Consider the following 23,148-nt stretch of genomic DNA (forward strand, 5'->3'; position numbering starts at 1 on the left):
TCGTCTGTGTCAGTTATGACTGCTGATGGCACTCCTATGCCACTAGCAGGCATTGGTTCTGTCTCCACACCTAACTTGTCTCTTTCTAATGTTTATTATATTCCTAATCTTACTTTGAGTCTTGCTTCTGTTAGTCAAATATGTGATTTCGGTTATTCGGTTACGTTTTCTTCCACTTCTTGTTGTGTGCAGGATCCACATTCTGGGAGGCTGATTGGGACAGGCCATAGACAGGGGGGACTTTACGTTTTGGATGAACTACGACTCCCAGATATTGCAGCCTCAACAACTACTGCTGACTTATTATCTAGTTTTCGCTTGAATTCATTATCTTCTAGTTTTTATTTATGGCATTCTCGCCTTGGACATGTTTCTGCTTCTAGATTAAAATATTTGGCTTCTACTGGAGCCTTAGGAAAGTTAAAACCCTGTGATATCTCAGATTGTTGTGGTTGTAAACTTGCTAAATTTCCAGCTTTACCGTTTAGTAAAAGTGTTTCCGTTTCATATGCGCCTTTTGATTTAGTTCACTCTGATGTTTGGGGTCCATCACCGGTGCTCACCAAAGGTGGATCTAGATATTATGTTTCGTTTATTGATGATTACACTCGTTATTGTTGGGTTTATCTTATGAAAAATCGGTCTGAATTTTTTGACATTTATCATATATTTCGTGCAATGGTCAAAACTCAACATAATTCTGTTATAAAGTGTTTTCGTTGTGATTTAGGTGGTGAATATACCTCTAATAAATTTTCTGAATTACTTGCTTATGATGGCACTCGCCACCAAACATCTTGTACTGATACTCCTCAACAAAATGGAGTTGCTGAAAGGAAACATCGTCACATTATAGAGACTGCTCGTTCCCTTTTGTTGTCCGCTTCAGTTCCTAGTGAGTTTTGGGGAGAAGCAGTTCTTACTGCTGTTCATGCTATTAATAGAATTCCATCCTCTATCATATCAGGTTTGTCTCCCTTTGAAAAATTATATGCTTCTACCCCTGATTACTATTCTTTGAAAGTTTTTGGTTCTACTTGTTTTGTTCTTCGCCCTCAAGTAGAGCGCAGTAAGTTGTCTTCTCGTTCAGCCATGTGTGTTTTTCTTGGTTATGGGGATGGTCAAAAGGGTTATCGTTGTTATGATCCTCATGCAAGAAAACTTTATGTATCTCGTAATGTTGTTTTTCTTGAGCACATTCCTTTTTACTCTGTTTCCTCTGATTCGCAGATTACTAAGAGTTCTGAACTAACCCATATTGATCCGTTTGGTCCTAATGATAGCGCTTCTAGTGATTGTACTATTGAGAATTGCAGGACAAATACTACTACTCCACATGATGACATCCCTCTTGTCCCCCCGGCTGTCCAACCACCTCCTGCGATTGTTGATCCTCCTCGTTACCCTTCTCGTCAACGTAAGTCTACTCAGTTACCTGATTTTGTCTATTCAACTTACTCAGCTTCGTTTGCTTCTTTCTTAACCTCTATTCACAGTTTGTCTGAGCCCTCTTCCTATAAAGAGGCTGTTCTTGATCCTCTTTGGCAGCAGGCTATGGCAGAAGAACTATCTGCATTGCACAAAACCAACACTTGGGAATTAGTACCTCTTCCTCCTGGAAAACGTGCTATTGGGTCTCGTTGGGTATACAAGATCAAAACTAAGTCTGATGGGTCAGTTGAGCGCTACAAAGCACGTCTTGTTGCTAAGGGTTTCTCTCAACAATATGGTATGGATTATGAAGAAACTTTTGCTCCTGTAGCCAAGATGACCACTATTCGTACTCTTATTGCAGTTGCATCTATTCGTCAATGGCATATTTCCCAAATGGATGTCAAAAATGCCTTTTTAAATGGTGAGCTTCATGAAGAAGTCTATATGGTCCCTCCACAAGGAGTTTCTCATGATCCAGGGGAAGTATGTAAGTTAAAAAAGGCTCTATATGGTCTTAAACAAGCTCCTCGAGCTTGGTTTGAGAAATTCTCTACTGTGATCACTTCTCTTGGTTTTCGCTCTAGTGAACATGATTCTGCATTGTTTATAAGGTCCACCACTCATGGTCGCATTATACTTTCTCTATATGTTGATGATATGATTATTACAGGTGATGATGTTAGTGGAATTAATGAGTTGAAATTGCAGTTAGCCAAACAGTTTGAGATGAAGGACTTGGGAACTCTTCGCTATTTCTTGGGGATTGAAGTTGCCTACTCTCCTAGAGGCTACCTTCTTTCTCAATCCAAGTACATTGCCAACATTCTTGATCAGGCTCGTCTTTCTGATACTAGAGCAGCAGATACTCCTCTTGAGTTGAATGTAAAATATGCTCCCTCGGATGGTGTTCCTTTACCAGATTCCACTTTGTATCGTACTTTGGTTGGCAGCTTAGTGTATCTTACGATTACCAGACCTGACATTGCTTATGCTGTTCATGTTGTTAGTCAGTTTGTTGTCTCCCCCACTACAGTACATTGGGCAGCAGTTCTTCGGATTCTTCGTTATCTTCGAGGAACTCAATTTCAAAGTCTTCTCTTTCCATCGTCATCCTCATTGGAGTTACGAGCTTATTCTGATGCTGATTGGGCTGGTGATACCACTGATCGTAAATCCACCACAGGGTTTTGTATCTTTCTTGGAGACTCTCTTATTTCTTGGAAGAGTAAGAAACAAGACATTGTCTCTCGCTCTTCTACAGAAGCTGAATATCGTGCTATGGCATCCACTACCGCTGAAATAATTTGGCTGCGTTGGCTTTTGTCTGATATGGGTATCTCTCTTGCTGAGCCAACTCCGATGCACTGTGATAACAATAGTGCTATTCAAATTGCTCACAACTCGGTCTTTCATGAACGCACCAAACACATTGAGATTGATTGTCATTTTACTCGTCATCATCTTCAGCATGGAACTATTACTCTACCATTTGTCCCTTCTTCTTTACAGATTGCTGATTTGTTCACAAAGATGCATTCCATTAAACGTTTCCGTTTTTTAGTTGACAAACTCTCGATGCTCCATGTTAATGCATCGTGAGTTTGAGGGGAGATATTAGATAATATTATTATATATTAGTAGTAAGGGTATTTTAGATATTTTCTATTTTCCTCTATATATACTCATTGTAACCCTATTAACTTCAGTTTTGGTTTATTATATCATATGAAACCCTAGAGTGGTTGTTTTCTCTTCTTCCTCTTTCTTCCTCTTTTCATTGTTAACAAGTTTATGGTGACATTTTCCATCCCTTCTACAGACAAAAGAAGTTCAATAGAGGATAAAAAATTGCAACACCTGATATATCTATTAACCAAATATAATATTTCATTAATTATATGTGGAAACTGCATATTTAAAACGTTCTTGAATTTTGTTGTCTTGAATTGGTGTTCAAATTGCATTTTTATAAGTTTACAGCCCTCTCAAACGGTTAAAAATGCACTCTTTGGGATGAATTACATGTTGCAAAAAAAGATTCAAACTTTGGCGATTATAATATCAAAGAAAACAGACCCATTTGCATTTTGTTATTGAAATCATAATTTGAAAGAAGAAAATAAGTAAATAGTATATGATGAACCTTGAATTGAAATTGGGTTGAGGAAAAGAAACGGCGTCGTTTGGGGAATTAGAGCAAACAGATGATATGCCATCAAAGCAAACCTCACGGCGACTTAAAGGATATGGAATTGGCACTCCCTTAGACCACAAATTGCATGCTGATACTTGCATTTTTATTGTTCAATGAATGAAAAATTGGAAAGTTTGAATGTTAAATTTGAGGAGGGAGAGAAAGAGAGATAAGGGTGGCTATGCTTTTAATGTTGTTTGAGTTTGAGTCACATATTAATGTTGTTTATAGCACTCAATCATATTTCTCTCATTTTTACGTTTATTATGTTCAAATAATTGAAAATATATTAATGTGTTTTTTTTACTACCTTATACGCTGTTTACTATTTTAATAAACTGGACAGAAGATTTTAGGGAACTTTGCAGAGTTTTAAACAAAAATTTTAAACTATTGTTTTCCATTAAAATATAAAATATGAACGCACAATGGTCTAATAAATAAATTTTATGTTTAATTACAGTTATATTTTATTTATTTTTATCAATTTTAATAATTAATTGCTGTAGTTTATCTCGTATATTTTTTATTTTAAAAATAATAATTTGACATAATTTGATATAATTTTATAATATAGAAATATCTAAATATATTAATTATTTATATGTCATTATTTAAATTACAAAATAAAATTTTTCTAAAGTTGAATGTTAAGTTTTTATAGAGTTTTATTATGATATCATGGATATTATCACATCGTCATTTTTTAATTAAAAAATTTCAATGAAAAACTAAAACTATCAGATTTTAAAATAGGAAGACCGATTTTGTGGATTGATAAAAATATAAGATTAAAACTACATTAAATCTAAATTTTAATGGTAATATCATCGATATTATTTTATTACGTTGGATTCAAACATGAGAGTATCTAAATCGCTACTTTAAACTTCTACTTTAATGTGTGTTGTTTTTTTTTTCTTTTGTCGGAGCGACTATTAGTTTTTTTAATCTTATTATGTGTTGATGGTTGAAAATGATTTAAATGATATATGTTGAAACACTCAAATATTTGCTTTGAAAATGTGGTTTTATATCGAGATTATAAGATACTTGAGAGAAATCTATAATTTTTACACAATATTATTTTTTAATTGTCGTTAAACAACAATCATGATTTTTTTCTTTTAATTTGAGAGTTTTCATGTTATATTTTTGTATTTTAACTGTATTATTTAAATTTCACTAAGTTATTGTTTTTTTAATGTAGTTGTAATATTGTCTGATCTTCCACGTCATAAAAGAATTTTGATAATGTAGAAACATTATTTGAAAAATGTTTTGGCTAGAAAGTACTTGGTCTTTAGATGATTTTTTGTGAATCACCTCTTTGTTTAGGAACTTACTTGTGGTATAATTTATAATTTTCATACCGCTGCAGTGTCAAGTTTTTTAAGTTATGTGAAGTTTTTTACATGAAAAAATTTGATGGGAAAACTAATGCTAGCTTATGAAAAATACAAGTTAATGATGTGTTGATACAATCAAGATTACACTAAAAGAAAACATTTCCAACATGGGCAAAGACATATCAGAGGAATTAGATTTGAGAGCGGCAAGTGCAATTCATTATGTCTGACTAAGAATATTCTTGCAAATGTGTAAGACAAGTTCTCGGCCAGACCAAAGAGTTTTGGGAAAAACTTAAAAGGTTATACCAAGCTCAAATTGGTTGTTGTTCAATGAATAATTTCATAACTTACACTTGAATGAAAATATGAAAGTATTTTATAATGTAAATGATATCAATATTATTGTATCTAAATTAAAAGTTACTGGAGTTATGATTTCTGGTAAAGATAAAACGTTAAGTTTCATGTGACACTTTCTATATTCCTATGAGCATATCAAACATGTTTTGATATATGAAAATGAAACATTGAGCTTTGAAGAGGTTCTTAATAAAATTATTTTTAAATAAAGAAAATTGAAAAGTGGAGATAACACTTCTTCAAACTCAATGAGTTGTTAGAGGCGTGTCTTATTTATGTGAAGAAAAATCATTCAATGATACTCTGAAAATATTAGAAATGTGGAAAGTTTTGACATGTAACGTATAATTGTCTTGGTAGAGAAATGTTAAAGAAATACTCTCACTATAATGGTAGTATTATCTCTCTTAAGATGAACGATAATGACCTTGTCTAAAAAAAAAATTAGAAATATATTCTCACAATATTTTTGTTCTTCATGAAATGTGAGTTTTACGATAAATCACTTTCATAAGTGGTATATTATGGAACAATACTTAAAAATAATAGAAAAATTTAGTGATCATTAACATATTATTTAAAAATAATCATTCATGATTTCTTTATCTTTTTAATTAAAAAATAATATAATTGATATCAATTTAATATAAAATATATATTTATTTTTATTAAATTTGATATCATTTTAATTATTATTTCAAACATTAAAATAGATATAAAGAAAAATGAAAGCAGCGGTGTTGCATATCAAAACAACCACATGTCATTATCAACCAACCATTGTTGGCACTTTAACCCTAACCAAACTTTTTTCCCTCTCTTCACTCTCCTTCACCAATAAATTTTCAATTCACCTAAACCCCGTCTTTTTCTTCTTCAATTCCATTCCTCCAAAATTTCAAATTTCAACTAAAAAACCCTATTTTTCTTCTTCTTCTTCAATTTCAATGGCAAAAGGCTCAATTTCATCTCTTTTCTACTTGTTTACACGTAAAAGAACAACTTTTTCAAACCTCAAATCTCTTCTTTTCAATCACTCGTTAACTTCTTCTTCACATTCTCAATTTCACCACCCATTTCGTCCCTTTTCGACCCATTTGTTGAACCCTCGTTGTATCACTAGTTTCTCACAAAGTTTAACCCTTTACGGTGATAGAACCCTCCCCACAAGACCCTTTTCCACCGCCGGCGAGGATGGTGGTGCTGCGACTGACGAGGATTCGCAATTCGAAAAGGGTATTGGTAATTTTGAGGTTGGAACTAAGGTTAGTGATGATGTTTGTGATTTATCAGAAAATGGGGTTGTTTTAGATTATGGTAATGATGAATGTTATTCAAATATTGTTGATTCTGTAGAATGTAGTAATAGTAGTATTAGTTGTACTAGTAATGATAATAGGGATGATGATGAATTAGAGGATTTTACTCATGTGGCGTCGAAAGATCCTGTTGAATTATATGGTGAGCTTAAGAGTGTTGAAAAGGGTGTTAAGTTGGCTAGAGCTGAGGTGGATGTTTTAACAGATGTGTTCGATTATTTTGCGAAATCGGGCTGGGCGTCAAACCAAGCACTTGCTATTTACATTGGTTTATCGTTTTTTCCGACTGCTGCACACAAGTTTCGGAACTTTTTCAGGAAGAGATGTTCTGCTGATGTTGCCAAGTACTTGATTTCACTCGGACCGTGTGATGTTGCTGTGAGGTTTTTGTTTCCGGTATTTGTTGAGTTTTGTTTGGTTAATTTTCCTGATGAAATTAAGAGGTTTAGGGATATGGTTAAGTCAGCTGACCTCACGAAACCTCACACTTGGTTTCCTTTTGCGAGGGCGATGAAACGGAAAATAATTTATCATTGTGGTCCTACTAATAGTGGTAAAACTTATAATGCTTTGCAAAGGTTTATGGAGGCAAAGAAGGGGATTTATTGTAGTCCACTTAGATTGTTGGCTATGGAGGTTTTCGATAAGGTTAATGCGAAGGGTGTTTATTGTAGTTTGTTAACTGGTCAAGAGAAGAAGCATGTACCATTTGCAAATCATGTTGCGTGTACTGTGGAAATGGCTTCGACGCAGGAATTGTATGAAGTTGCTATTGTTGATGAGATTCAGATGATGGCGGATCCTTATAGAGGGTATGCATGGACTAGGGCGCTGCTTGGTTTGAAGGCTGACGAGATACATTTATGCGGTGATCCTAGTGTTTTGGATATTGTTCGAAAGATATGTCAGGATACAGGAGATGAGTTGTGTGAGCAACATTATGAGAGGTTCAAACCTTTGGTGGTTGAGGCAAAGACTCTGCTCGGAAATCTTGAAAATATTCGGTCTGGTGATTGTGTTGTTGCATTCTCAAGGAGAGAGATATTTGAGGTTAAATTAGCCATTGAGAAAACCACTAATCACCGATGTTGTGTTATCTACGGAGCTTTGCCACCAGAAACTCGTAGACAGCAAGCTAATTTGTTCAACGATCAGAGTAATGAATACGACGTTCTAGTGGCTAGTGATGCAGTGGGGATGAGCCTGAACCTTAACATTCGAAGGGTGATTTTTAATAACCTTTCAAAGTACAACGGTGACAAAATTCTTCCCGTTCCAGCTTCACAGGTTAAGCAGATTGCAGGGAGAGCTGGTCGAAGAGGATGCCTTTATCTCGATGGACTTGCAACTACCTTACATTTAGATTATTTGGATTACTTGATTGAGTGTTTGAAACAACCCTTTGATCACGTGACAAGGGCTGGCCTTTTTCCTTTTTATGAGCAGGTAGAATTGTTTGCCGGACAGTTTTCTAACTTGACATTCAGCCAGCTTTTAGAAAAATTTGGCGAAAATTGTCGTTTGGACGGGTCGTACTTCTTGTGTCGACATGATCACATAAAGAAAATCGCTAATATGTTAGAGAGGATCCAAGGATTATCATTAGATGATCGTTTTAACTTCTGTTTTGCACCTGTTAATGTTAGGGATCCAAAAGCTATGTACCACTTGCTCAAATTCGCTGCAGCGTTTGGTCAGAAGGTACCTGTAAGTATAGCTATGGGGATGCCAAAATGTTCGGCGCGGAACGATTCAGAACTCCTAGACCTTGAGAGTAGGCATCAAGTTTTATCTTCATATTTGTGGTTATCAAACCACTTTGATGAGGAAAAATTTCCATTTGTTAAGAAAGCTGAGGCAATGGCTTCAAACATTGCTCACTTACTAAGTCAATCTCTTATCAAAGCGAATTGGAAACCTGAATCAAGGAATAGAGGGAAACCGAAAGCAGTAAATAGTGAAGAAGAGCAAACAGAACCAAGAAGTGAATTCATATTAAAAACTGAAAAAAAGGATGACGGTTATTCAAGACCACAGTCTCCTGTTAAATTATCACCAGTAAGTACCTTTTATGGATAGCTTCTCTATTTTATGGTATTTATCTAATTTCACTATGTCGAATAAGAACATCTTCTTCATTTCAAATAAACTTCTGCAGGTTTTACTCGTTTTGTCAAATAGCGGATACATCGACTCTATATCGTAGTGGAATTCAAACAAATTGTTATTGTTTTACGATATGCTATTTTTTTTTATGAATAAAGTGCCGTCAAATAGCAGCTATTTTTTTCACGTGCATCAAAGAATTAAAATAATACTATTTTTTCCTAATCTTAGTTGTTAAAATAATGTCTGCTACATATTTCTTTAATTTCTGACTATTTGAATTGTTTTGTTATTCAGGAAACGGCATGAAAATTCGTTACACTCTGATCGTTTGAAGAAAATAATTGCATAATATGTTAATGACTTTGGAGGTAATTCTGCTATTCCCTCCGTGTGATTCTAAATGTCAAGTTTGGAATATTTCTCCGTCTCAAATTATGTCACTTTAGGAAATAATACCCTCTTTAATTAAATAGTTCACCTAATTATTCTACTATTACTACTACTTCCAACCACTCTAATTAATGTGTATTTTAGTCTTCACCATTATTTTAATCTAAAAATCAACACAACTAATTATTTTCTTACGAAGTGTGCATGAACTAAAATGACACTTATAATGACACTTATAATGTGACGATTGGAGTAATATGTTATTCTCTCTCTCTCTACCTAGTCATGTCATGAGTTTTGTCTTTGGTTTGCAGGTCATAATCAACTACCACTGCAATATAACACTATATACCAGCTATTCTCACAAACTCATTGTACTTTTGTAGCCAAAATTGTGGATTAGAGACCAAGTTCGAAAAAAGGAGAAAAAAATAGCACTTTAGAAAGGAATGAAGGATATTGACATTCATAGTGGGGAGAAGAAACATACTACAGCTCCAGGTGGTAAAAAGCCGGCATTGATACAAAATTTGGGAATGCCTTTGAGCGACTTGTTGGAAATGGGATAAAACCCAAAGTTAGGTTCGTTGTTGGAAGAAAAATCAGCTCTGCTGGTTACGACTACATGTTTGAGCTGATTGAAAACAACAATCTGGACAAGGATCGTAGAGACCGGATTGCTAATCCACGTCCTGAAAAAAATGGCTTCTCCTTTCTACATTTCTCATGTTATTCAAAATTTCTTAATGTCTTTGAGCGGCTGGTTGGAAGTGAGATAAAACCGAAAGTGAAGTTCATTGTTGGAAGAGAAATCACCCCTACTTGTTACGAATACATGTCTGAGTTGATCGAAAACAACAACCTCGACAAGGAACGCAGTGACCAGATCGCTAACTCCCGTCGTGAGCATCGCCGACGTGAACCTCCCCACCCACTTCCGATCATAACGATGAACAGCAGGGAGGAGCTGTCGGATGCCATTTTAAGAAATGGGGCTTACTTTAAGGCAAAAGTTCCTCGTGGTGTTGCCGGTCGCCGACAACTCATTCTCGCCATCATGAAGCGTCGCATTGCGCTTGTCCCGATTCGTTGAAGCATAGTGAAAATGATGAAGTATCTGTTTCTTTTTTATTGTTTGAGTTTTATGAGTTAGTGTAGCCATGGAGTCTAGTGTGGAAAAATAACGTGTCTCTCTATTTCTTTTTTATTGTTTGAGTCATGTGTTGTTGAGTCATGTTTATGGGTTAATATGTATGGGTGTCATGTAAGCATCTGTTATTAGTTATTAATATAATGTTTAAATATTGTGTTTAAACTTGTTTGGTAAGCCTAAGAGTTCAGCTTACAGAGAAGCTGAACTCTTAGGCTTGTAAGCTGAACTCTTAGGCTTACCAAACAAGTTTAAACACAATATTTAAACATTATATTAATAACTAATAACAGATGCTTACATGACACCCATACATATTAACCCATAAACATGACTCAACAACACATGACTCAAACAATAAAAAAGAAATAGAGAAATAGAGAGACACGTTATTTGTACGGTAAATCAATTTGACGTATATTAGTATACTTAATTACTGAATTAATTGTTAAATATTTATTGAAAGCTTCAGTAAAATAAATTAATTGTTTTGAATTTTTATTATTCATAACAGTGAATATCGAATATTTTTACAATAAAATGTAAAAAATTAATATAATGTTATAAACAACGAAATGATATTTTTTTAAAATATAAAAGTAATAAATAACTCTTTCACCTATAAAAATAATCGTTAATTTATTGATTTATAAAATAAATATATTAATTTTTTTTAATATGCGAATGTACCATAAAACTCTAGTATATTAAATAAATTTTGTATAAATAAAGATTGAATTTTATTCAAATTAAATTAAATAGGTGAGATTGAAAACATAAACCCTGAAAAGAAGTTATATTATAATGTTAAAATTATTACAAAAGAAATTTATCTGAAAATTAAGTTAAAAAAATAGTTCATATGTGAAAGTAGTTTTCACATTAGTTCATCCATTACTTTTGAGAACACCGTTATTATAGTTTTGTATGGATAAAACCAATATAAATATTTGATGTATGTCAAATATTTTAGTCTATTAAAGATTAATTTTACTTAAATTTATTATTATACTACTATTAATTAAGGAATGAGTAGAAAGCTTTACAAATGAATAAACATATAAACCGAATGAAAAATGATAATGAAAGCGTGGTCACCTTTCATTGAATATGTTTCTCCCCATTAGTTTAAAAGGAGGCCCAATAATTGTGATGATTGGGCTTGTTGTGCATAGGTGCACATGAAAGGTGTTTAAATAACAACCTAGTTTGTTCGACTTAAGTGTACAATTGAGGCACAATTCTCTAATTAATCTAGACATAATTAAGGTTTTTTTGGTCCAAGGTTTTTTTTTTCTTTTAATATTTTAATTTTGATCAAGATATTTTGTTATCCTTTAAATGTTCTCCTCAATCAAATATTTTGATAAAAAAATATAAGATTTTGACAATTGCATACACGATACGTCAACAAACTCGATTATTAATTAAATACTTTTGATGTGCACCTATACTTAACTAGTAAAGGAACTACAACCATAATACATGAAATTATTTGATTAGTTGGAACAAGAGGACCTTTGTGTGATGTATTGTTAAATGTTAATTATTTGGCTGCTGGGTTGTTTTACCTACAGAATTTATGCAGCAAATTCCTTGTTATTGGATTGTTATAATTTATAGTAAATCACTACCAATATTTTGAGGCTATAACAACAAGTAAAAACATAATCAAGTTTGCTTCAAGAATTGAGTTTAGACGGCATATTTTCTTCATAAAAATAATTCTTTTAAAAAATTCTAGTCTCAAATATGCTTTAAAGAATGTTTTTAAAATTTTACATAATTAAATTTTGTACCGTTGCATTAAAAAATGATTGTTATTTGTATGATTTAATCAATGACTTTTAAGTTATATCTAATTGATTCTTGAAAAATAAAAACATTAGTTTTGAAGAATTTTTTATGAGTCAAATCCACCCTTTTTTTTATAACTTTTAAGTAAATTATAATAATATTAACCAGCTTAATCAATATTTGAGATTTAAGGACTAAATTGTAGTATTTTTTTAATTTTTTTATGACCATGCTAAAGTCTTACTTTATTAACTTTAAAAATATTGATGTGATTTATAAAAAAAGAATGAGATCAATTTTCACTAGGAATCTTTAAAATTAAAATTAGGTTCTAGTCTTAGTTTATATTTAGGATAGCTATTACTTTGTGTTTGTTTTATGTTGGTGTTCCATATGATGTTTCAGACAAACATGTAATAATACCTAGTACTTGGTGTTGTAGTGTGCTGGCTGGACTTTGTTTTGCATATTTTGGTTTGGGTCAATTGATTCATATGATGCCAATATTTTAGAGTTTCTTGTCAAATTGATTAGAGTAATTTTACAAAAAGAATGCATAATTTTGATGATAAATGGATGGAGTTCAAATTGTTGTGGAATTTTTTTGGTATTTCATTGAATTCAGTTATAAGCAATAATTGATCTTGTGAAAGTTCAAAAGCAACAAACTCAAACCAACTTCTTATGTAATGATCTAAGCCATAAGCTAACAATACATATGAAGAAGATTGTAAAAAAGTCAAAGAAGAAGAACAACACTTGCGCATGAAGAATTGTTCTTATGTGATCAATGGAAGTAGCTAGTGTTGGGCCTACTATAATTAATTAGGAAAAATTCCCCCTCTACCCCCATTTTTATACCTATACCCTCATAATTTTTTAAAAATGACAATTATGTTTTTATTAATTCAAAGATTTTTTTTTTTTTTTTTTTTTTTTATATTTTCATTTTTTCCGGAACACCCCTTATTTCCGGAAAACTTTTTTCAAGTTTTCCGGTACAGAAAGTTGTTACCGGAAAACTTTTAAAAAAAGATTTCCGATACAGAAGTGAAAAATTGTACTACCGGAAAACTTCATTCTAAAGATTTCTGATACACACCATTTAAATTTTTTATTTTATTTTATTTTATTATTTTTATAAATGATAATACATTAGTCAATAATTAATGCATCATAAATATTAATTAACACACATAAATATACCATAAATAATTAATAATTTATACACCATTCAATAATTAATACACTATTAATATACTATAATAATTCATAATTAATACACCATAATCAATGATTAATACTCCTTTCCATAACAAGATTTGTAAATTAGTTAAAATCAAATAAATACTAATATAATAAAAAAAATTATTTTTAAAAATATTTTTAAAAAACAATCAAACAACTACCAGAAAACATGTGGATGAAGTTTTTCAGTGGTTTTCGGAAATGTTACGTTGAAGTTTTCCGGAAATGATGTCTGTACCGGAAAACTTTTTTCAAGTTTTCCGGAAATGATGTTATGTTCTGGAAAACTTTTTTCAAGTTTTCCGGAATGAAAGTTGTGTACCGGAAAACTTGAAAGAAGTTTTCCAGAAATGTTAAATGAAGAAATTAAAAAAAAAATATTTATATATATGAGGGTATTTTAGTATTTTTCCTTTACTTTTGGGGGTATAGGGATAAATGAGTGGGTACAAGAGAAAATTTTCATTAATTAGAATTTGCTGGGCCTTGTAACTCAGTCTATAGTGAGTAGCCCAACTTATTTGTTTAGTTAGTTTTTTTGGTTAAGTCTGTGTTAGTCATGACTATAACTGATTTTGATAACAACTTGTATGAAATTTTGGAAATACAATGAATAATTAGGAGAAAATTAGTATAGCTCCAATCCTAACGGCTAGTATACCTCATTTTAACTGTTGTTTTTTTATTTATTTATTTAAAATTAGTATAGCTCACGAGTTCTTAGAGATTAATTAGGAGAAAAGCTTTACTAAAAATGTCATAAAAAGGTTTTCAATTGAGTTTTTAAAACTTTTTACAAGTAGTTTTTGAATTTCCAACTTATAGCGTTTTATTTTATTTTTCAATTTTTGCCTAGTTATTGTAATTAATAAAAATTGACGGAAATTTTAATAAAAATATTTTTATTATGTTATTTTATATTTTTTTTAGTTTGTTTAGACGTTGATGTCACCAAACACTTTAAATTAATAATAATTTCGTACATTGAAGAATAAAACATTTAGTGATATTTTTTTTTTCGTATTACATTTTTTCCACAAAATCCAATTTTTATTGTATCCTAATACTAATGAGTAAGCTAATCTAGGCATCAAAGAAAATACACGTGCAAATAAATTTGTTCAAGAGAAGAACTAGACATTCACACCCAGACTATTAACCAGATTATTAAGTAAATACTAGCACACATTTAGCATTTAATTCATATACACAGGTAAGTAAGCATCTTATATGTTAACGACAATTATTAAAAATATTTAACTTTTACTTTTATTAGTTTATAATCATGCATATGCATTATTGTAATATGTTTGACAGTGTGAAATTTTATACATTGAAAATACACGATAATTAAACTCATATATAGTATTAATTAATAAATAAATTTAATTTATATACAATGTTAATGAAAAAAATTTACAATATCAATTAATTATAATTATTAAATTATTAATAATATTTAACTTTTATCATAAATTACTTATATAATTGACTATATAAAAAATATTTACATTCACAATATATAAAAATTAAATTCATAGTAAATAACAGAAAAGATAAGTTAGCCAAGGATGAAGAAGGGGACAAGAAAGCTAAGTGAAGAGATAGTACAAATTAACAATATAAGAATATCTTATTAGACCAATTTGTGTGAGTCGTAGTGCGTAAAACCTAGACGACTCTCTTCCCAATCTCTTTTATTCTACTTTTTTTTATTCACATAAAAGAAGTTATTTAACAACAATTTTTGATTCAAAATTATTTCTTTAAATTGCTTTTTTCATTTTCTTTTAAGAAATAAATGGTTATTATACATATTTAGTATTAAATTGAGAGATTAACTTTCATATGTACAAATTCAATCAATTACTTTATTATCTTCAATGTTGCAGTTTCAAAAACATGATTATTTCAATATCTTAATTATGTCATATTTATAAATTTTGTCAGATTTATAGGTATTTTATATTTTAATGCTATTAAGTTGGATGTTGTATGTTTATTCGTCTCTTTTTTATTTTTAATATTTCTAAATTATATTGTTATTCGATGTAATATCTTTCAATTTGATTTGATTGAATGAATATTATTTTTAATTAAAAAAAATTTCAGATGAGTTGTTGCAATACATTTTGGGTTATAATGAGTTGATGAGTTGCCAGATCTATGGTATCTTGACTCCAACTTCGTGGACTTTGCAGAAAATTGATACCAGAAATTAAGATTGATCGGACCCATGTGTTATAGTTTTTTTTTATAAAACAAAATCATTTTGTAAAAACAAAGTTTTAAATGAAATTGTTTAAATAGTTATTTTTTTGTTATAATATTTTTTTTAGATGAAATTTCAAAAAATGTTTTAAAAAATAAACTATTTTAAGTAGTTTCTTATATAAATTAATTTTGAGAGACATCTTTAAAAAATATGTGCTGATTATATTAAAATTTCTAACAATGAATATATAAATATCAAAATTACTTTTCAAATTTATAACAAAAGAGTTCAAAATAACTTCTATTATTTTAGAGTAAGTTTACATCTTTGTTTGTTTACATTCTTTGTTTTATAATTTGTAAACTTCTACAAATGAGTTCACATACATAAATAAAATTGATTATAGTTGGTGTGTATAAATGCACTTTATTTAATGATCCTAGTTAAGACGAGTATTATAACTAATAAACAAATAATTATCACTCACTAGTAACTGTTTTAAACAATATCAATTTGATTATTCCAACAAAACTAAATTATCCCTAACAAAAGTGTTTTTGTCAACGTGTCATTTCTTGTCCTCGCGTCCATAGACAATTATATGACTTTGCTAACCACACCCGATAGACTTGTAAAAAATTCCAAAACTAATTAAAAAGAATTGCATGAGTCGTTGCAATATATTTTGGGTTAGGATATATGGTTGATTTGGCAAATCATTGGCGTCTTGACTCCACTTTGTAGACTTCACATAAAATATAATTTCACAATATTGATTTATTCAGTAATACCACTTTGTTTTCTGCGAGTTATTAATTTAGTGTTATATCTTGTTATAAATCACATTTATGGGTGATCAAATTTAAATATAAATAGTTTTTAACATAAAGTTTTTTTTTTTTACTCAGCATATATAAAAGTTAAAGATTACATAATTAAGAATTTAAAAAATTTCATATCAAATGGAAACTACAATAGATTTATACTTTTCTTAATTTTTGTGCATTTATTAAAGAAATGTTACATATGGGGACAAAGTTAATAGCAAAATTAGTTATATATATTATTGGAAAATTTGGAGGAGTGTGAGAGCCATAATAAATTAAATATTTCAATTTTCACAAAAGATTTGGTACCGTATCTCTATCCAAAATTCTTAAGTGTATTTGGATAGAGTAATTGAAAATTCTATGAAAATTAAAATTTTAAGCAATTCAAATGCTTCATTGGAATTTCCTTTATTTCTAAATTTTGTTCTTTGAGTTATTTTAAAATTTTTAAAAGTTTTGAGGCAAAAATGAAAATTTAATTTGAGTAAAAACTGAAATTTTAAAAAAGTTGAGGGACTATTTTGCAAATTTTTAGGGACCAATTTACAAACTTTGGAAAAATATTTAGAAACCACTTTGCAAAAAAAATATAGGGACTAGTATTAAAATTTGAAACATATAGGGTCAAAATTGTAAATTTAAAAAATTATAGAGACCATGTTATGATTTATATTTTGTAAAATTAAGAGGGAATTTTAAATTCTTTGGTTTTATGTGGTATTTCAAATTATCTAAATTTAACTTTAATAAAATAGCTTATTAAATCCCTTTATCTTGAAAATTCTTCAAATTTATTATTCAAACAAAATCATTTGCATTGAAAGATTTGAATTCCCTTTAAAAAGAATAATATTATTGAAACATAAAATTTGACATAAAATAAATATTATTGTATTTCAATAACATTACTCTATATAAAATTACATTCTCTCAAAAAAATATCTCATCCAAACTCACATTACATATATAGAATACCTATCATATATATCAAATATTTAACTTGTTATTAATCAATAAAAAGTTTAACTTCTCACAACTCAATATATATATATATATATATCAAACTGAAAATATAGTAATTTCAAATTCTAGCGGCAACATTCATCCACAGGTTTGTTAGATACCTTAACCTAAAAAAATAGTCTCTTAAATATTTACTAATATGTATTTTTCTAAAAACCATGCTCCTAAAAATTTGAAGCCATATATATAAGGCAACATGTCTAAGTCTAGCACACCCTCGTGCCTGCCTCCATGGTATTGTGTACTATTTTCTATTATATATATATATATCGTTTCTCTTCATGCTAATTAATGTTCGGTGAAAAAGCCGTTGGACGCTACGGCATGAAAATAAAAGACCAATAATCTTTTAGTATATTGCATGAGAATTAAAGAACTATGTGTGTGTGGATTTTCATAGTGGATACTAGTACGTACATATTTTCACTAACATGAGTACATACTCTTTTATTAGTAAAAAAAACTTTTATATATGATATATATAATATGTTTACAATGCAACCAAAAAAAAAGTACATACTCTTTTATGAAAAAAGTGATTTTTATTAAAATATATAATTTAAAATGTAACGGTAATTAAATAATTTTTTATTTATAAAAACTAAACACTAAAACAAGTAGTGATAGTACTTTAAAAAATTAAAAGTAATCTTTTCTAAATGTGTGAGGTTTTAGCCAACTAGCTACTTCTTGTTTTAAGTGGAAACTAATATAAATTTATTTGTAAATATTATCAAATCATATTTATTAAGGTAAATTATGTAGTATCCAAAAATTACCAATATCTTATACGTAAAACATTAATTAAAACTTAAATTATAAAATCAACTTTTAAATAAATTGAATTTTAAATTATTTTTCCATTGTATATACTTTAACCCCACATAATCACTAGGTTACTAAAGAATTTATCTTAGTGGGTATTACTATTGAATAGTCAATCACTTTTAGTACATATCACATTATATCATTAAGTTTCCACAACAATATTATTAAGACTTGTTCTCGTAGAAGTGATTGTTCCTTACCTATAAATACTCTACAACACCACATAAACTACACAACACACGAGTCTCTAAATTACAAACACAAAGTATCTTCATTTATGCATCCAATTCCAATTTTATCAAATTGTATTAGACAAAGCATGATTTTCATTTCTCCAATGCTTCAGTCCATGAAGCTAGTAATGTTGTTTTTTGCTTTGACAATAGCCTTGACAATGTCATTTAGTGCTTCAACTATACAAAGCATAGAAGCAAGTGCTTTGTTGAAGTGGAAAACAACATTTGACAACCAAAGCCAAACTTTGCTATCTTCATGGACAGGCAACAATTCATGCAACTGGTTGGGAATTACGTGTGATGAGTTCAAACATGTCTCCAACGTAAATCTCAACAACATAGGATTAAGAGGTACGCTTGAAAGTCTCAACTTCTCATTACTTCCAAACATCCTCACTCTAAATATTAGTCACAACTTCTTGAATGGAAGTATTCCACCCAATATTGGGGTCTTGTCCAAACTCTCTCATCTTGATCTTAGCGCCAATTATTTCATAGGAACAATTCCATATGAAATAACACATTTGTCCAATCTTCAAACATTATATTTGGATGGTAATCTTTTCAATAGTTCCATTCCTCGAGAAATAGGTGCATTAAAAAATTTGAGAGAGCTTAGTATAGCACAAGCAAATCTAGAAGGGACAATTCCAATTTCTATTGAGAACTTGTCATTGTTGTCACATTTAGATCTTGCAGAGAACAATCTTTCTGGCAACATTCCAAAAGAAATTTGGAATTTGCAGAGCTTGAAGTACTTTGTGATTAACCTAAATAACTTTAATGGTTCTATAAATGCCCAAGATATTGTGAAGCTGCATAAGTTAGAGACTTTAGATATTGGCCATAATGGAGTTTTTGTCGATGGTCCTGCCCTCAAACAACTTTCCAATTTGAGAAATTTGATAAAACTTTCACTAACATATTGCAATGTCACGGGACCTATCCCATTTTCTATAGGAAAATTGGTTAACTTGTCATATCTAAATTTAGCTCATAACCAAATTTCTGGCAACCCTCGGGAGATTGGAGAGTTGGTAAGCTTGAGAGAACTCACCCTTTCTGACAATAACTATTCTAGATCTATTCCATTAGAAATTTTAAGCTTGACCAATCTAGAGCATCTAAGACTTGATAATAACACATTCTCAGGAGACATTCCTAAGGAAATTGGGAAGTTGGTCAACATGACGATTTTGTGGCTTCAAAACAATAATCTTTCTGGTTCAATTCCTCATGAAATCGAATGATGACAAATATGTACCAACTTGATTTGTCAAGTAATTTTCTCTCTGGAAATATCCCACCTACAATTGGAAACTTGAGCAATTTAATGTATCTTTATATTTATACAAATAGTTTTAGTGGTTCAATTCCAAATGAAGTTGGTAAACTATATTCTCTCGCCACTCTCCAATTGGTAGATAACAAACTCTCTGGCTCAATCCCATCTTCCATAGGTAACTTGGTCAATTTGGAATCCATTTACATATCTCAGAATCAATTCTCAGGACCAATTCCTTCCACTATAAAAAATTTGAACAACCTTAGAGAAATATTTTTGTTCTCAAATCAACTAACTGACATCATTCCTACTGAAATGAACATGATTATCAATTTGGAAAATTTGCAATTAGCTGATAATAATTTCATTGGCCAGTTGCCACACAACATTCGCATTGGTGGAATGTTGCAAAGAATTTCTGCATTGAATAATCACTTCACAGGTCCAGTTCCAATGAATTTGAAAAATTGTTCTAGTCTCATTAGAGTTAGGCTTGAACAAAACCAATTTACGGGAAATATAACTAACGATTTTGGTGTATATCCAAATTTGGACTACATGGGATTAAGTGAAAATAAATTTTATGGCCACCTTTCTCCCAATTGGGGAAAGTGCTACAACCTCACAAGCCTTGATATCTCCAACAATAACTTATCTGGTGGCATACCACCAGAACTAGGGGAGGCAACCAAGTTAGAGTTACTCGACTTGTCTTGAAACCATCTTACAGGAAAAATTCCAGAGGAGTTAGGCAAGTTAACTTTGTTGATCAACCTTGTGATGAGTAACAACCGTCTTTTAGGAAATGTTCCTACACAAATGTCATCATTGCAGCAACTCAATAACTTAGAGCTTGCAGCAAATAATTTAACTAGCTTAATCACAAAACAACTTGCAAATTTGCCAAGGTTATTTAACTTGAATTTGAGCCAAAACAAATTTGAAGGAAATATTCCAGTTGAATTTGGTCAATTCGAAGCTCTTCAAATTCTTGATCTTAGTGGAAATTGTTTGAATGGAACAATACCATCCCCATTTAGCTTGCTCAAATATTTAGAAAAAATGAATCTGTCACATAATAATCTCTCTGGTCATATTCCCTCCAATTTCAATCAAATGATTAGCTTATCATTTGTTGATATATCATTTAATCAATTGGAGGGTCCAATTCCAAACATGAAAGCTTTCAACTATGCTACATTTGAGCTGTTGGAAAATAATAAAGGCATGTGTGGTAATATCTCAGGCTTGGAGCCTTGCCCAACAACAACAAGCAGTAAATCTCATGATAAGATTAAGAAAGTCTTATTATTAGTTTTACCCCTTATAGTTGGAATTCTAATACTAACATTAGTATTTTTTGGATTCTCATATCATCGTTGCCAAATTTCAACCAGAAAAGAATATCAAGGTTCAGAAACAAATGCTCAAAACGTATTTGCAATATGGGGTTATGATGGAAAAATAGTGTATGAGAACATTATTGCTGCCACAGAAGAGTTTGATGACAAATATCCCATTGGAGTTGGAGGGAATGGAAGTGTTTACAAAGCAGACTTACCCACGGGTCAAGTTGTTGTTGTCAAAAAAATGAATTCAGTACCAAATGAAGAAATGTCTACTATGAAAGCTTTCACAAATGAGATCAAAACTCTGATAGAAATTCGGCATCCTAACATTGTCAAGCTCTACGGGTTTTGTTCACATTCTAGATTCTCATTTTTGGATAAAAGTAGTGTGGATAAGATTTTGAAAGATGAGGAACAAACAATTGCATTGGATTGGAGTAAGAGGATGAATGTCATAAAAGATGTAGCTAATGCTTTGTGCTACATGCACCACGATTGTTCACCTCCAATTGTTCATCAAGATATATCGAGCAAGAAGGTTTTGTTGGATTTGGAATATGTGGCTCATGTCTCTACCTTTGGGACATCTAAGCTTCTTAATCCTAATTCAACCAATAGGACCACATATGCTAAAACCTTTGGATATGCTGCTCCAGGTTAATTCCCTTTCCTTATTATCAATTTGGAACATATATACTTCATTATTAATTATATACATGATTCCTCTTTTGAATTGTTACAGAATTGGCATACACAATGGAAGTTAATGAAAAATGTGATGTGTATAGTTTTGGAATTTTTGCATTGAAAATACTTTTTGGAAAACACCCGGGAGATGTTACATCTTATTCAATGTTATCATCTTTATGGACTACAGTGAGCTCAACAACTGGTACTAAGTCATTGATGGATAAGTTTGACGAACGACTACCTCCTCCTTTAAATCCAATTGTTAATGATTTAGTATCGATTATAAGGATTGTAGCTTCTTGTGTGACTGAAAGTCCACGTTCTCGCCCAACCATGGACCAAGTTTCCAAAGATCTAAAAAAATGTCCCAAAAGTCTTCTGATTAGTTGACATTCTCACATGTGCCTTCATCTTGTTTGTTTAAATTATTTGTTTTATAATTTGTAAACTTTTTCAATGCTGCTTGTTTTATGTTTGTGAGTTGTTTTAATTTTGTTGATGAACTTTTAAATGCCCTGTCAAATTACATTAAGGATTAATAAAAAGTAGATGAGTTCTTTGTGCTCCTTTTATTCATTTGTGTTGGTCATAAGGGGTTGGGAATCATCACATTGGACTAAGAGCAATCACATATGTGGATTGAACATCACATTTTAAGACAATATGTTTAAGGGTTATCTCATTTATATAATATTCATTATCGCAATGTCACGCTTCATGATGGCGAGAATGAGTGGTCGGCGATCGGCAACACCATGAGGAACTTGCGCCTTGAAGTAAGCACCATTGCTTAAGATGACATCGGACAACTCCTCCCTGTTGTGCACTGTTATGATTGGAAGTGGATTGGGAGGTTGACGTGGGCGATGCTCAGGACGTGGATTAGCAATCCTATCTCTACGATCCTTGTCCACATTGTTGTTTTCAATCAGCTCAAACATGTAGTCGTAACAAACAAAGTTGATTTCTCTTCCAACAACGAACCTAACTTTGGGTTTTATCCCACTTTGAACTAAGTCGGTCAAAGACATCAACAAATTTTGCATAAGTGCTGACATGAGCAGTGTATGAAGGAGGAGCCATTTTTTTCAGCAGTAATGTGTTTAGTGTATTGAGTGTAAAAAACTTATGAATAACTATGTATATATACTACTCATGACCCACTCATATTCTTCCGCGTGAAGGAAGGTATAGAGATTTGTCTGTCTTAATTCTGAAAATATACATGCTAGGCTTAAATTAAGATTAATAAATTTAAAATTCAATTCACATTATAAAATTTAATTATATAATAACAATAATAATAGCAATAGGTATTTAATTCTAAAATATTAATTTG

General features: G+C 30.9%; 1 protein-coding gene and 1 pseudogene across 2 annotated transcripts; both read left to right on the forward strand.

The window, feature by feature from the left end:
• The first annotated feature begins 6,095 nt into the window (after positions 1 to 6,095).
• On the forward strand, positions 6,096 to 10,803 carry LOC101498206 (DExH-box ATP-dependent RNA helicase DExH18, mitochondrial-like). 2 transcript variants are annotated; one of them, XM_004507199.4, is made up of 3 exons: positions 6,096 to 8,717; positions 9,063 to 9,136; positions 9,473 to 10,803. In XM_004507199.4, exons 1-2 carry the CDS (start codon positions 6,288 to 6,290, stop codon positions 9,072 to 9,074), a joined length of 2,442 nt encoding a protein of 813 aa, XP_004507256.2. In that variant the 5' UTR covers positions 6,096 to 6,287; the 3' UTR covers positions 9,075 to 9,136; positions 9,473 to 10,803. The 2 variants fall into 2 exon arrangements, with proteins under 2 accessions (XP_004507256.2, XP_004507255.1); XM_004507198.4 differs by having other exon boundaries at positions 9,545 to 10,803.
• Positions 10,804 to 18,643: 7,840 nt separating this feature from the next.
• Positions 18,644 to 22,199, forward strand: LOC101488346 (uncharacterized; annotated as a pseudogene).
• The last annotated feature ends 949 nt before the right edge of the window (positions 22,200 to 23,148 follow it).

Source organism: Cicer arietinum, chromosome 2, assembly GCF_000331145.2.
Source record: "Cicer arietinum cultivar CDC Frontier isolate Library 1 chromosome 2, Cicar.CDCFrontier_v2.0, whole genome shotgun sequence".
In the NCBI taxonomy this organism is placed as follows: domain Eukaryota; kingdom Viridiplantae; phylum Streptophyta; class Magnoliopsida; order Fabales; family Fabaceae; genus Cicer; species Cicer arietinum.